We start from the raw sequence: 16,349 nt of genomic DNA on the forward strand, positions 1-16,349 counted from the left end.
CAAAAATGTCATAGTTTTGTGATGGTTGGAGAAAAATAAGTTTTTTTGTCTACAAGTAGATTAGTATTAGGTAAAAAATTTAAGACACCTTTTTTGTTGTAAAATGTTAGGCGAGTCCGAAAATAATAAAAAATTTAAAAAATCCATTGGCGTTCTACATTTTATGATGAAAAGTCGACTGACTCACGGCTAACTACGCCACTGGTGGCAGATAAAAATTGACTTTATACAAAAAATGTAGATCTTTACCAAAATACAATAATTGCCAAATTTTAAAACTCGAACATTGACTGTTCCAAATTTATTTCAAACATTAAAATATTTAAAATTTTCAACACCCTGTATTTCGGAATCTAAGCAGAAATTTTTTCTTTAAATACCATAAGAAATTGTGCCCTGAAGTTATGGACCGTACTTAGGAAACACCCTGTATAATTTGAACACTATTTTATGATAGCGGACTCTTTGTAATGATTGAAACAATTGAAATTATCAAATTTTTACTAATATATAACATACGATTCGTATACAAACAAATATACAGAAAACATCAAAATATAATCTAAAATACATCTCGTTGAGATCTACATACAATAATTAATAATACAAATAACAGATGTCATGACTTTATTAAATAACTAAACCTAAAAATTAAAAATATATCAGATATAATTTTTTTTATTTTTTTTTTTGGTTCTTGTTTCTTGTGCCCTTCTGCAGTAAAGTGAGAGAAATATTGAATATGCGCTAACTTTAATATTTACGCTAGGTGTAAAACAGTGTGTTTTAAGTAGCCACAAAAAATATTTCAGGGCTGGTGATTTTCGCTTTGCAATGCCCACATGCTGCCCTCTAAGAGGAATCGCCAAAAACACCCTGAATTTTGTAATTAAAAAACCTTAAAAACCATTTGACTCGACTTAAAATTAGGACTAGTAAATACTTATTAAGAGGTTACGATACAGGGTGCACCAAAAAGAAAATATTTATTATTCGCCAAGATATTTTGCCAGTATTATACAGGGTGCTATGGAAATGCAGTAAGTAATAAATCGAGAGAGATCAATAGCACTTTTGAGTAAAAGTGCTTTAAAAGCACCAATTCGAAAGTCAAATCAATTTTAAGCCGTATGAAGTGTTGAAACAACCGAGTCTTACAACTTTACACTAATTTCCGTCATAAACTAAATAACATTAAATCGTAATGCTTTCCAGCACCCTGTACCATTTAATTTCCACATTTTTATGTATTTGGAAACAAAACTTTGATATCTTAATTTTCTTTCCTTCTTTTTGGCTTATACTGTATATTTATATAGAAAAGGTGAGATTTATTGTCAAATTATTATTATTTTAAATTATATTGATATCATACGAAATGATATGCCTAGGAAAATTATTTTACATATAATAATTGATAATATATATAAAATATTTAAGCAAAAAGCGATAACAAGACTACAAAAGCGTAGAGCGGCTTCTGTATTATGCAGCTGTGAATTTACGTTACGATGACCAAATTTACAATCAATTACGTGAAAATAATCACAATTGTCAGTTATTAATGACAATTGTTCTTTGTGTCAGCTGTCAATTACAACTGACAATTGGTATTGCTGTCAAGTGTCAAATACAGTTGACAGTTTTTGTCAGCTGTCAATTACAATTGGCAATTGCTATTACAATTGTCAGTTGCCAATAAAGTTGAGTTAGGATAAGCAATTTACAACTGTCAATTGTAAGCTTAGTCGTAATTCAGTTAAAGACGAAGCAAAAAATAACGTGGCCGTTCTATGCTTTGGTACGAGACAGTGGGTAAGCTGTATAAAATATAAGTATATATCACTTTTTTGTACATTAATGACTTAGGGCTTCTTTAATCTATGTTCCAAAATAGAGACTAAAGACTTTTTTCCAGTGCAAAAATATGCTATATTCTAGATTTTCATGCAGTACAATATAAATAAAGATATGTAGTATTGTTATATGTACAACGAGTTACCACGACGCCATTCTTCAATATCAAATTTTATTTGGGAAATTTTGAGCACAGCTACAAAATTATGATATTGCTATTTTTCTTCAGTAAATTTGTTAATATATTGGAAATCCAGGTAGAATCAATAACACCGATAAAATATCATATTGTCAATATCAACAAATATCGAGTAAAAAAAAATGTATATTTCATTCCCCGCTGATATACTTCTACCATCAATTCTAGTTGTACGAAAAAGGCCATCTGCCAAGTAGGAACGATATACATTTTTCCATGAACAAAATAAATCACCCAATCAACATGAAAACTAAATCACACATAAAAAAAATCACAAAAAGCAGGACTAAAGATCCCCATTGTCAATGGCCTTATTCAGGTCGCCCACGACTCTCCCTAGGACCTCTCTGTACTCCGAGTCCCTTTTAAAAATGGCATCCAAAAAGTGTTCGTTTGTAAAGAAGGAGAACACACTCTCGATTCTCGACAAGGACTTGTCAGTCAGGTGTTTAGAAACGATGATTTCAAGGCACTTTTGGCTTTCGTTCAGAGCGTTAACTATGTAGTTTCGGTCGTAGCTGAAGTCCACCTCGTAGAAGGATATAATGGCCATGCCGGCCATCCGAAACTTGGATTTGAACTTCTCGGCTTGTTTTATCTCGTCCTCGGAAAGCATGTTGTTCCTGTGCAGGACTCCCAGCTTTATTACGACTTTTATTATGTTCTTGATAAGTTTCTCCGCTTCTTTCTTGTTGTTCGACTGAAACAAAATACGTACAGTTTAATATAAAAAAAAATTGTCCTAGATATACAATGGTCAGGGTTTTAATCAGGAAAAATTAGGGATGATAGAAGTGATTTTAAGAAAAAAAAAAAAAAAATGGGGCTGAAAACTTTTTTTAAGAAAACAAATAAAATTGAAATATTTTTTGTTAAGTACAAACCAGAAATGCATATTTGGAAACTAACTTTTAAAAAATTGTGATATGATTTTTTTCAATGCAATTTTTTTTTCAAAATATGTAGTGAAATCTATTTTTGTATCCAAAATCTGCTAACACGCTATATTTGTACCTACTCACTGGTTTGGCTTATTGCAATTTTTTTATAGTTAAAGATTGCAACAAAAAGTGTAAATTGTGAAAGAATGCAAATTGCTTTGTTTGTCATTATTAATTTAAAAAATAAAAATAAAATAATTGAAATAAATAAAAATACATCAGGAAAATGAATATATATTTGTAGAAAGAATAAGTATTTTTAGGGATGCAGAATAACGTTATATTAATATTCCAATTCAAAAATTACAAATATAATTTTTCAAAAATAGTTAAATTTCATTTTTTGCCTCGTTTAGTACTGTAAAAACAATTTTTTTCTTTTAAAAAAGTTATAAGGAGTTCCAGATTTTTTACTTAATTTTTTTTTCTTTAAAAAAATCGAAATATTTTAAAGGTGTTACACCTGTGTAATTATATTTAAATATTAAGAAAGTAATGGGTACGAAAATGTTACATTTTCTTTAATAATTTTCTAACAGAGTTCTCTAAAAATTTTTCATTAGGAATTTTGTGACTGGTATATCTATTTCTATTTTATATTTTGGGTGGCTGCACATTACTTAGATGTTAAATAGGAAGGTAGGTAAAATGTAAATTCAAAGATTTTAAAAATATTTTGGTGGAACTGTCACATTTCATCTGACATTTGTAAGAGTAATACAAAAATCTATTTAAACTAAATATTGCCAGTACAAATACCCAACAAAGCGCGGCCGAGTAGGTATATACCGGGTGTCTCAATCTCAATTCACGCAAGATTTGAATTTTGCGCCATTTGTGCGGTAAAGTGATGCCAACAAAAAGAAAGACAGCGTGACAGCTGACAGTTCACGGTTATTAAAAATGCAGCGCTACACAAAAGAACAATCCGTTTTCATTATTGAACAATATTTTCAAAATAATTAAGGCTTGGCAGCTAAGGTTCGCAATTTTCGTACAAAATATGGTCGGAATGGTTTAACTTCATCAATTAGTGATCTTAAATAATCTGGCCGTCCTTCAACAAGTCGTTCAACACAAAACATCGAACCAGTTCCTGAGAGTGTTGCTGAGAATCCAGGAACATCAATTCAGCACCGTGGTGAAGAATTTTAGCTCTCACTACAGCGCATTCCACGAAAGATTTGCATTTTCATACTTACAAAGTTCAATTGACTCAAGAACTGAAGGCTACTGACCACGCCGATTGAAAAGTGTTCGTTGAATGGATGCTGACTTTTCGGACAAAATCATCTTCAGCGATGAGACTCATTTTCATCTTGATAACTTCGTTAATCGACAACATCCACGACTGATTGTTGAGAAACAAATGCACCACAACATGTCACTGTTTGGTGGGAATTTTGGGCTGGAGGCAACATCGATATCGAACCATACTTCTTCGAAATTGCGGCCAGTTAGATAATAACAATTCATGGTAGTCTTTCCCATATCAATTGAAGAACTAAGTCGTTGACGGTATGTACCAGATTCGGTCGCTGACGCAGCAACTCGGCATTGAAATATTTTAAAAACTTGTTCCCATATTTATTTAACTATACCCATATACAAATCTGGTCGAACTACACGTGGAGGTGGTAGAAATGTATACGCCCAGTTGAAGAATGCGAGCGTGGGCAAACGAAATCTGACACAATTGTATTGGGCTACTGGGCAAAAAATCTCAGCTTTTGACAAGTGGTTGACAAATTGCCCGGCAGTGCAGTGCAGCAATGCGGAATGTGATTCAGGTAATTTTAATTTTTTATAGGCACCTTCTATTAGTAATTTATATTACAATTGCGAAAGGGAGAAATAATATTATTACAACATGGCATTTTGAAGCCCTTTTGAAACGGAACAAAACGAAATTTACCATCAATATAATAAAACTGTTTGAGGACATAAATAATTTAAATATGTTGTTGGTCAAATGAATATATAATATATAATAGCAGAAAACTTTGTTAGGGACGCCTATGAAACTTATTAAATTTGAATGCTCGGTTTTTTAATACATGTTCAACTGACTTCGGAAATACTTATACTCACGACCTGATAATCTGTTTTTTTATGCCTAAATTGCAAGATATTGATGTAGACAACATGTGATTTCAACAAGACGGTGCCACATGTCATACAGTGCGAGAAACAATTAAATTACTGCGCGAGTCATTTACTGGTCGTGGAATATCCCGTTTCGGAAATCAGAAGTGGCCACCCAGATCACGCGACTTAACGCCGTTGGATTTTTTTTTTGGGATTTATTGGAGACTTAATAATGCCAACAAGTCCACGACCAACCACGCCTTGAAGGGGGAAGTTGAGCGCTGTATCAACGAAATTACTGTATACTTCATGAATTAATAAAAAGTTTACAATTTTTAAATAAAAATCTGTTTTCTATCAAAGTTACTTCTTGCGTAGAGAACAGTATAGAACAATCTCTAAGCTTCTAAGAACATACAGAAAGGAATAGAGAACAAATTCTACAAACGTGAAATAAATAAGTAAGCAAATGTATAAACAAAGCACACTATTAAACTGATAATATGGCCTTTGAAACACTAAAACACTGGCCTTTTTTAATGCTCTGGCTCAGGTTTTTAGGTACTAAAGTGACGACTTATTAGTGAGTAATATTGAGAGACTAAAAAATTAAATTTTGTTCCATCTTCCACATGTGAGATATTTACAGTTATTTATGACCAGGACTATAAATTTTGGGCTTTATTTTTTATGTAGTTATTATTCTTTAATAGAAAACAGTGTAATTAAATTTAGTTTTTCTAATCTAATTGAGTAATAAAGTTTGAAATCATTAATATAGAAAAAACGGTAATTTTAAATAACACACGTTATTAAAGATATACACTGTCAAAACTTTAATGATCCCCCTACACGTCCCCAAAAAAAGTAGTAGGATTTTTTAGTTGGAACAATTTCAAATACAATGTAGTTATGAAAAGTAGAGAAAAACTATTTGTGTAGCAATTTTTTATTTTCTGATAGTAATACTTAAAAATATATATATATATATATAATTGCTACACCAACGGTTTTTTGACTTTGTGTAAAATGATAAATAATGGTACTTCTCTCTTGAGTATTTTCGTTTTTTTTTTAATTTATGAGCACCCTGTATATCTAATCTAAGATATTTGTATGACAGTCTCATTTTTTCGAGAGGAAGAACTTTTTATAAATTTTTCGATCAAAACTAAAAGAAAAAAAACTACTTACAGAGTGTCAACTTCATCCGTAGACACACTGTAAGTATGTTTATGGGGAATTTTTTTCTTATTCTGAGGAGTTTTATGTAATTCGGGAAATCCCATATATTTTCACTCTATTGTAATATAATTACCACAATTCACAAACTTCATATATCAGTTAGGTGTTAGGTGTCATTAAGCGAATATTATTGGGAATAATTAATAAATACTTACATATTGTTTAGCAAGACGGTATAAGTTATCAAGTAAGGAGGCCGTAGTATCATCGATGAAAGCTCTGGCGATGTTCTTGCCCGCCATTCGGGACAAGATCTTCTTCTGGGCTCTGAGCCCGATGTCTCTGGCTTTAAAAGCGCTCTCGGTCATAACTGCAACAAAATGGGCCGGATGAAGACGCAGATATCCACTTTGACGTGGTAGGTACAGAACTGAATAAACTATATACGGCGTACAGGGTAAATCATAAGAAAAACTACTCATTGTACACATTGATAAGATATAAGATGGTTAATGATATTTGTAGAAACGTCAATATTTACAGTTATTATAATACAAAGTCCCTTGTTTACAATGCTAGTAATTGAATTTAAAGAAGTAACACATATTTAGATCTAGTCTTTAATGAAACAAAACCGTATGGTGGTTCGGAAATGGCACAACGTATACTATGCTCAGTGGCGGAACTTCAAAATTTGGCCCCTCCATAAAATTCAACTCGGACCCCTTCCCCAACATCCCTCCAAATAAATCGAGATTTTTTTTTTATTACAAACGCTACTAGTTTTTCCCAATTTCGATTTCTTAATATTGTACTTAATATCATCACATTTCTAGATAAAATCATTGTCGTAGCATTTTCATTTCTAATAACACTTAGGTTTTAAAAGAACAATTCTAGAGTTATTTAAATTCAATTAAAATGCTTGGTAATATAAATAAATAAATAAGTAGTAATACTTAAATTATTTTTGTTTTCTCTCATAAACACTACAAGAGCAAATTTTCAGAATATTCAGTGGCGTCGAATTTCTGGGTTCTTCGAGATAGTAACTCATCGTATCTGTGCCACTGATATATTTCTATACGAATGCAGTAGATTTTTACCTTTAATTAATTAGATAAGGGAAAAGTTTCATCACTCTACGCCTTTTATTTTAAGAAATAAAAAATAATAGAATATGCAGCATTAGTTTATGTGATAGAAAAAAAATGACACGAATTCCAGAAAAAGTTTAAATAATTTCAGCTTTTTTTAATGACATTGAGTGGGGTTATATGTACAGGATGTCTCTAAAGGGTCTATGCAATGCTCCACCAGATATAGTGCGGCTCAAAATAAGTCGATTTAAGGTGACTATATCCCTGGCCGAGAAATAGTCAATTTTATGGCGTTTTTAGGTACTGAAATCTTGAAAAGTAAAACGTGTAGAACAAAAGTAAGCACAAAAATAAAATTCTTGATGTTCTGTTTATTCATTGTTACCATTTAAATTTACCCAAATAAAAATAATAACTAAAAAAGCGTTTGTAAAACATGCGTCTGCTGTTATCCTAACCCCACATTTTAAGAATTATTTTCACGTACTTATAAATAAAAGTAAACAATTTTAAATGTAGGACTAGGCAAGTAAATGTTATAAGAATATTTATATGTGGATATATAAAAAAGTTAGTATTTTCGTAGATTTCAGTACCTAAAACCTTAATGGTTTGATTGTTTCTTGCACCTGTTTATTCGTTTTACTGCGGCGTCTTTGAAAATACTCAGGTGGCATGACATAACATTCCTATTATTTGATAAGCTTTAGATTATTCAGTCATTAAATATTTGAAATTATTTGTCTTTGTGGAAAACACTATTTAAAGTGTTTAATTAAACTTGCCTTCGTCTAAAAATTGATAATAAGGGAGCTACAAGGTGTCAAAGTTGAAAAAATAAATATATTTTTTTAATATTGCAGCTAATTTCGTGAAAATTCGTATCCGTTTTTTTTTTCGAATGAGAAATTCGAATTTACTGACGATTTCGTTGTATCTCCTAGAGCTTCTGCCAAAACTTTTTTTAGTCACGGTATATTTCACTTTGAGCTGGAAGAATCTTTTCCCCCAACCTGATAATATACATAATAATATAATACATCGGATATAACATAATTAACCTAAAACTAAATATACAAACAATTGCCATCATAGTAGTACACTGATTTTAGAATTTATAATGTTTTGTTAATTTAAAATTATTATTTAACATTTTTGTATTTTTGTAGTAATATTGTAATATTGCCAGCAACATAAAAACACACTGGGCTATTAAAAAATATTTTAACGTAATTTAAATTTTGTAATATTTGATGACATTTTCAATTCAAAAGGTAATGAATTAAATAAATAGGTGATGCATAATAAGTAAAAGATTTTTTGAATATGGAGGAGGAGTGCCTCGGTACATGCAGAAGAAGAGAATTCCTTCTGGACCTGTCATAAACATCTGCCGCAAAAATTAACTTATTTTATTTTTCAAATACACTGAGATATTTCTAATCATGATATTTTGTACACAACATGCAAAATGGATATCTCTCCTCATGTTCATCTTCAACCAACCATTTTCAAAATGATTGGGAGTAACATGGTCTCTCTTATTTAGATTAGTAGAAAATCTCATGCAAGTACTTTGCAATACTTGAATGCGATGTGCATCGTGCGCTGACAAACAGGGACCGTATACAACGTCACAGTAATCAAACAGAAATTCCGTTATTTTCAATTTAACTTTGGTACTTAAAATGTATTTGAATTTGTACAAAGATTTCAACCTGGTATAAGCAGCGTTAATTAAATTATTAACATAATATTTAAAAGACAACTTTTTTTCTATTATGACCCCAAGATTTTTACAAGAATTCTTTATTTGCAGAGATATATTGTTTAAAAATAACTGGTTGTGTAAATCTGCTTTATTGGTCTGGCCATCGGTTCCAACGAGTAAAACATTGGTTTTATCTGGATTTAAATTTCTGATAGACCAAACATATATGTTTTTCAAATCTTCGTTAATATGATTTATGGATAATTCAACATTTTCAGGACAGAACGATAAATACACTTGACAATCATCTGTGTATGGATGTATATTACTCCTTATTACCCCAGGAATATCGGCTGTGTAAACGACAAAAAGTAAAGGACCCAAAATAGACCCCTGCCGTACGCCACTCAAAATATCAAGACAATTAGAAAAAATAAAATCCGAAACCTACGACTACGTTGGTTTGCTGCTGACGATTTGATAGATATATGCGTACAAGGTGCCTGTTGATACACCATAATAATTTTATTTTAGCATAGCAAGTCATGATTTAAACAGTCAAAAGCTTTAGAATAATCTAGCATAAGTGTTGTTACTAAGGATTTGTCCATTGCCTGTAACATATCGTCAGCAATATCAGTAAGAGCAGAGCAGTGCTAAAATCTCCTCTGAAACCTGATTGTTTACAAGGAAGTATTTTAAATTTATCAATGTGAGCCTTTAATTGATTCGTTCAAGTATTTTAGAAAATATACGTATAGTACACTTATCGGTCTTAGTTCATTATATGAGGCAATATCTTTTTTAGAAATAGGTGTTAGAATCGCATGCTTCCAACGTATGGGGCACAAGGCTATTTTTTAGAGAAAAATTTATAATGTGTGTAAGTGCATCACCACAAAAAGGAATACATAGCTTCAGCATTTCTACTGTTATGCCATCCACACCAGAAGCATTTGTAGTAATATTATTTAGAGCTGACAAGATAATATTCTTGTCCGCAGTTTTGAACTTAAAGTTATCAGTAACTTTCTCACATTTATTATTAGAAAAGGTAACACTGTATCTGGGTCTGCTACCATTCGGTGCACTGAGTTTATAAACAAAATTGTTTATAGAATCAAGATGCTTCAGATCATCATGTATATTTAACAATTTAGATTTTTTATGAACATTTAATTTGCGTAGTCATTGCCACAGAAACTTTGAATTTTTATAATTAGAATTTAATTAATTTTCAATATATTTTTTCCTTCGAATGAAGGCTGTGACAAAGTTTCTTCTTTATAGAAGATTCATTTTGCTTCTGTTTGTTCTCTAGAAACAATCAAATTTACGATACTCAGATAGAGCGTTATCTCGTAAGCGCATCATGTGTAATGTTAGAAGTAACCCAAAGATTAAATTTTTTTGTGACTGATTTTTCTTATAGGGGCATGAACATTAAATACAGTTAAAATTCCATTTTCTAAATATTAAACTTTTCCCTCAATGTCATTATCAGAAAACACAAGATTCTAGTTAAATCTCCTTGCAGATGTTTCAAATCGTAACATATTTATATTTTTAATATTTCTACAGTAAATATATTGGGGCGATTGTTTTCTACATATAGGTAAATTTAACAATTTTACTGCAAACAGAATTGATAGAATAGAAAACATACTTTCTAAAAATAATCAAATCAATCTAACACGATCTAAACAATGTAACTAATCTAAAGGATCTAAAAATCTAAAAAATAATTCATTATTATTGACCTGTCTTAAAAGAGGTTCAATATGTTCACCACCTACATGCATGCAGAGATTAATTCTATGCAAAAAGTTAAACTGTACCTTTTATAAGATTTGTGGATTATTTCTAATGACATTTGTACTATGTTGAATTCTTTGTTCTCCAGACGAGATAATCCATCGGGGTCATATCTGGGGAGCGCGGCGGCGAATTTACTGGAGCTTTGTTACCTCTGGGGATCCATATGTTTGGATAGAGTTGATTTACAAAGGCTCGAATATTAATAGAATAATGTTCATATAGTCAATGTCTGAGCCAAAGGTAACTCTTCCAGCAATTCTGTAATCTATTTTCAAGGAAGTCTAAATAATTTTCCCCATTAAGCTGATCAATCAAAATAGTAGAATCAATGATATTATTATCAATTATCCCAGCCCAAACGTTTATTTTAGAGTTACGGAGAGTTACTCTGACATATTTATTGTGAATGTTTGATATTCCAGACTTAGTAAAACAAGCTTCATCTGTAAAGAGGATTTTTCTATTGAAAAACTTATCGTGCACTCTCTGGTCATTGATGCAGCGATAAAAGCCAAGGCGAAATTCGGAATCTCCTGGTAAAAGTTCTCGTTTTTGCATATGATATGGATGTAGCAACTGTTGCCTTGTAACACGATTTACAACATCTTTGGATATGCTTAATTTTAATCCCAGTCTCTTACAACTTATTATGCGTCCCAAAATCGTTCTTCTACATCGGGAATTCTTATGTTACGAACATATCCATAATCAACCATAACAGTCGTTGCAAACATTTGATGATTTATTATTAACTCGAAGTAATCGAAATATATTAAAGAAAATGTTATTTATTTTTTCAACTTTGACATCCTGTAGCTCCGTTATTCTAAATTTTTGGACAGGTAAGATTAGTTAAATCGGCTTAATTTGAGCGTTATACAAACCCTTTAGAGACACCTTGTATATCATACTCCCTTGAAAATAAAGTTATTCCACAAACTGCTGACTTTACTATTATTCATACTTGCAGTTAAAAATAATAAATAAAATTTCTTATATTTTTTCGATTTTGCAGAAATATATTCCCATTTGTACAAACATAATCCAGCCTAAAAACTTAGTTTTCCACCTCCTAATAATAAAATCTGTATCTGGCTCATCCTACCTGTCTGCATAAGTAACTGGCAGACAATGCCAAATTTATTTGTCAGCTGGAAAAAGTGGCCCTTACAATAGAAAACAAATCGAAAAGTAGACATACGAGTAGTCGAAATTAAACAAGAGTCCTTAGTTTAGATACAAAGAGATCCTCTTTCGGAGTTACCATTCCTTTTTACAACAATTATACAGGAAAAATAGATGTCCCTAATTTATTTAAGCCATATCGTCAATACTGTTTAAGGCATGTTTGGTCCAATCGTCAAATTCTAGTCTATAGTATTTCCAGACCAGAGTTTTGCCATTGTTAATAAGTCATCCTGTATAAAAAATACAATTTTCTAAAACTATACAAATTCTCAAAGGTATTTAAAAATTTTTAAATTTTATTTTAACTTTGCAGGGCATTACTTCGGTAACAATGAGTCCAACTGGTCAAAATTTAAATAAGAAAATGTTTTTAGTTTTCTATGCTTATTATCATTATTTGCGACATACAATCACGGACCACCCGTATTGAAATGATTGCAAAATATTGCAGTACGGCAAAATACCTATTTAAAAAAAATGCAAGAAATGCTATGCATAAATCATTACAAACAATTATATTTTCTGATATAATATGTAGAACTGCATACAGGGAGTTTTATTAGTTCTGTTGGCTTGCCAACAGTCGCTGCCACAAAAAAAAGTTTAAAACTAAAACTAAAGCCTCAAACTGAGAAAGTTTAATGTTCAAATATTACTTGAGTGAAAAATATTTTGCAATATTGTTACGTCGGTTTTGTTTGTTTTTTTGCAACAATGCAACATACATTTGACCCTTGCATAGTGCGGAAGAGTTGCTTAAAAAATTATTTATGAAAATCTTAAAAAACGACCATGAATATTAAAGAAGCAGATTCATCATTATTTTTTTTAATCAGGACTGCCAAAGTAGCTATTGATAAATTGAATATATTATTCTAAATAGTTTCAAATAACATGGCTTTTACAGAAAAATTATTCCAATTTATCGAGAAATATTAAAGTTATGGCAAAAAATTGTTCTTCTTTTCATTTTTAAGTTACATATCGATGGAAAGAAGTGGACTTTCTAAACTCAGGTATTGTTAGGATAGCTTTTGTGGCGAATTTAAAAAATACCTGTGACGTTTAAAAAGACGGAGAGACGAAATGTAACGTTTTGTTTGTTTTATGGGCGTCATATTCATTATTCGTTTTCTTTAATTCAGAAAATTTTTCTGATTACGACAATGTGTATTTGTTTTCCGATACATTTTTTTATAATAAATTGTTTTGAAAACAATGCTCTCCATATTAATTAGTTCAAACAAAGAAATTTTCATCTGAAGAACGAGAAATGGCGATTAAATTTATCGATTAATTCATTTGAAGATATTCTTAAAATTAATCAATAAAATTGGAGCATATCTCTTCTTCATGTGGATGTTGTACTTAGTTATCTAAACTTTGACATTATCGGTAATAACTTAACGGAACTGTAAAAATTTTGTTTGAAGTAATAGTTGGATGCATTTTTAAAGCATTCTTTGTAAAAGTGATGATTTGCTATTTTCACGAAAACAAATAATAAATTGATACATTACCGCAACCAAAATGTGCTGAATTAAAAAATCCAATATGCCACCGATAAGAAAACAAATGTTGCATGTTGTTTCTCCGTCTTGGTAGGCGTTACGGCTAATACGACTACACACAGCACAACCCACAACAAAAATCTCCCACAATGTCGGAGTTTAACTTCTTTCTGTTCTCGATGAAAAAAAAAATCAGAAAGATAGGTTAAATTTCTCTTGAATAAGCTATCGTTAGCAAATACAGCAACTTTGCTGGAATTTTAAAGACTTTGTATCTTTTAAACTGAGATTGCAATGGTGCGGCTCAAAAAATGTGCATCCTATAATAAACTTATTATTTTTACAAGATCTACCTAAATCCGACAGATGACCCAACACTTCCTAGACACTCCGTATAACAAAAAACATTGGTTTACAGAAATAATAATACAAGGTTTGTAATTAAAAATAAAATTATCCAATTATACTATGGAGTTATGTAGTTTATTACTGTCATCCTGTACAAAATATTAAATAAAATATCGTAAAAGCATCCATTCTATATCTTGTAGGAGTTCCTAGACAAATTAATGAGGTACAAGTACAAAGTAATGCTGTCCAATAAAAAAATTAAAAGAAATGTTGTAGATGATCCCATAAAAATGTCTTAAGTTTAATTAGATACAGATTGTTAGAAATAATGAGTTCCGCTATTTTAATAGACAGTGTAGGCAAGACCTGATATTAACTGTTCTTATGTCCTTATTTTTTTTATTTACATTACCCTTCACATTTTATAACAAATAATTTCAAAGATGTTCCAAACAATTTGTTTTAAGACTATTAAATTTTTGCTTCATGTTTGAAAAAGACTAACTTAAAAATTTTAAACAAATGATATTATAAAACCGTGGTGACTGTAGCCTAGCTACATCATGGTTTAACGAGATAAAATTGTTTTAAAAACTTAACTGACCGATTATCTAAAAATTCAGAAACATGTACTGGTAACTAGTTTTGTAGTACATTTAACATGTATCTAGACGACAAAATCGTGGGTTTGACAAAGAGCGAGCGCCTTTTTATCAGGACAGGATATCCACCATTTGATAGAACATATTGTTCGTATGTGGGATATCCATATTTATTTACAGATATATATGGTACATAACAGTTATTTCCATAAACGAAACAAAAAAACAGACACAGCTATAAAAATGCTAAAATTTTTAAGTTGAGGTCTGCAAAATATGAAAATACAAACTGATGACAATAAATATGTACAGGCTAGTCCATTTTCGGTGGGATTTCAGGGTATCTCAGAAACTACTAAAGATATGATAAATCTGACACTACGTTCTCGAGCTCCATTTTCACGGCAAACTCGACTGTCAAATCAGAAATTTGCTATCTTTATTTGTTTCTGAGTTACAGGACGTTTCTCGTTAATGTGACACTTTTGAACATGTTTGTCTGTATCTCAGCTGTTAAATAAGGTAGAATTAAAGTGAAAACTGCTCAAGACTAATTCTTTGGCATAGAATTGAATGCCGGTATTAGATTTTTAGTAGGTCTTAATATTCCGGCGTTATGACCCAACGTTATATTTTTTTAAATGGAAATCGAGCTCTTCATGACCTAAAAAATTGGAGATTTTTTTTGCTCTTCAGTAATATATCACATGCTATAGTTATTTTTACAAACACAGGAGATACGGGGTGTTTTATATATAAATTCGATCCTTTTTTACATTTCAATATGGCTGGTTATGAAAATACATACAAAACTATAATTCTTACTTTTACAAAACTCGTATCTGTTGTAAAAATATGACGTTTAATTTTAAATATATGTTACAGATAAGAAAAGACAGTTTTCAAATTTTTATTCCACTTCAACTCAAGTTACAATATTAAACGTAAATTAAACAAAGTACCTATATCATCATCTAAATGTTCAAATTGTCGTCCCTCAACTGTCACACATTTCGCGCATCTTTTGGCAACGCTTCGGGTAAATGTATATTTGAAATATTATTAAAAGAATTTTCAACATTTCGTCAAAGTTCCTCGTTAGAGTAAAAGGAAATTTTAAATATAATGTCTTTCAGAAAACCCCAAAGGAAAAGTCCAACGGACTCAAATCAGGTAACCTAGCTGGCCATCTGATAGGTTCGTTTGTTCCTATACACCTATCCCCTACAATTTCGTTAGTATTATATTATCATACGGGTATATGTTGTGCATTTAGAATAAACGTCATATTTTTACAACAGATATGAGTTTTGTAAAAGTAAGAATTATAGTTTTATATGTATTTTCATAGCCAGCCATAGAAAAGGAAAAAAAATATGTAATTTATATATAAAACACCCCATATCTCCTGTGTTTGAAAAAATAATTATAGTATGTGATATATTGCAAAAAAATCTCTATTTTTTAGGCCATAATCAGCTACGATTTCCATTTAAGAAAAATTAACTTTGGGTCATAACTCCGAAATCTTAAGATCTACTAAAAATCTAATACCGGCATTCAATTCTACGCCAAAGAATTAGTCTTGAGTAGTTTTCACTTTTCACTAACTCTGACTTATTTAAGGTGGCCATATCCCTGGCCGAGAAATGGTGAAATTTCTGACATTTTTAGGTACTGAAATCTTGAAAAGTAAAACGTGTAGAACAAAAGTAAGCACAAAAATAAAATCCTTGATGTTTTGTTTATTCATTGTTACCATTTAAATTTACCCAAATAAAATAATAACTAAAAAAAG

At 30.8% G+C, this 16,349-nt stretch overlaps 1 protein-coding gene across 1 annotated transcript in view; it reads right to left on the reverse strand.

Annotated features, from left to right (window-relative positions):
- Positions 1-681: 681 nt before the first annotated feature.
- LOC108913641 (tumor necrosis factor alpha-induced protein 8-like protein) overlaps positions 682-16,349 on the reverse strand; it is a 31,228-nt gene continuing 15,560 nt past the window's right edge. Inside the window, exons 3-4 of the mRNA XM_018719219.1 lie at positions 6,486-6,640; positions 682-2,756 (exon numbers count right to left, since the gene is read on the reverse strand). Coding sequence (XP_018574735.1) covers positions 2,343-2,756; positions 6,486-6,640 — 569 coding nt within the window. The 3' untranslated portion in view covers positions 682-2,342. The remainder of the gene's footprint in view (positions 2,757-6,485; positions 6,641-16,349) is intronic.

This window comes from Anoplophora glabripennis, unplaced genomic scaffold, assembly GCF_000390285.2.
Source record: "Anoplophora glabripennis isolate ALB-LARVAE unplaced genomic scaffold, Agla_2.0 scaffold719, whole genome shotgun sequence".
NCBI classification, from domain to species: Eukaryota; Metazoa; Arthropoda; class Insecta; order Coleoptera; family Cerambycidae; genus Anoplophora; species Anoplophora glabripennis.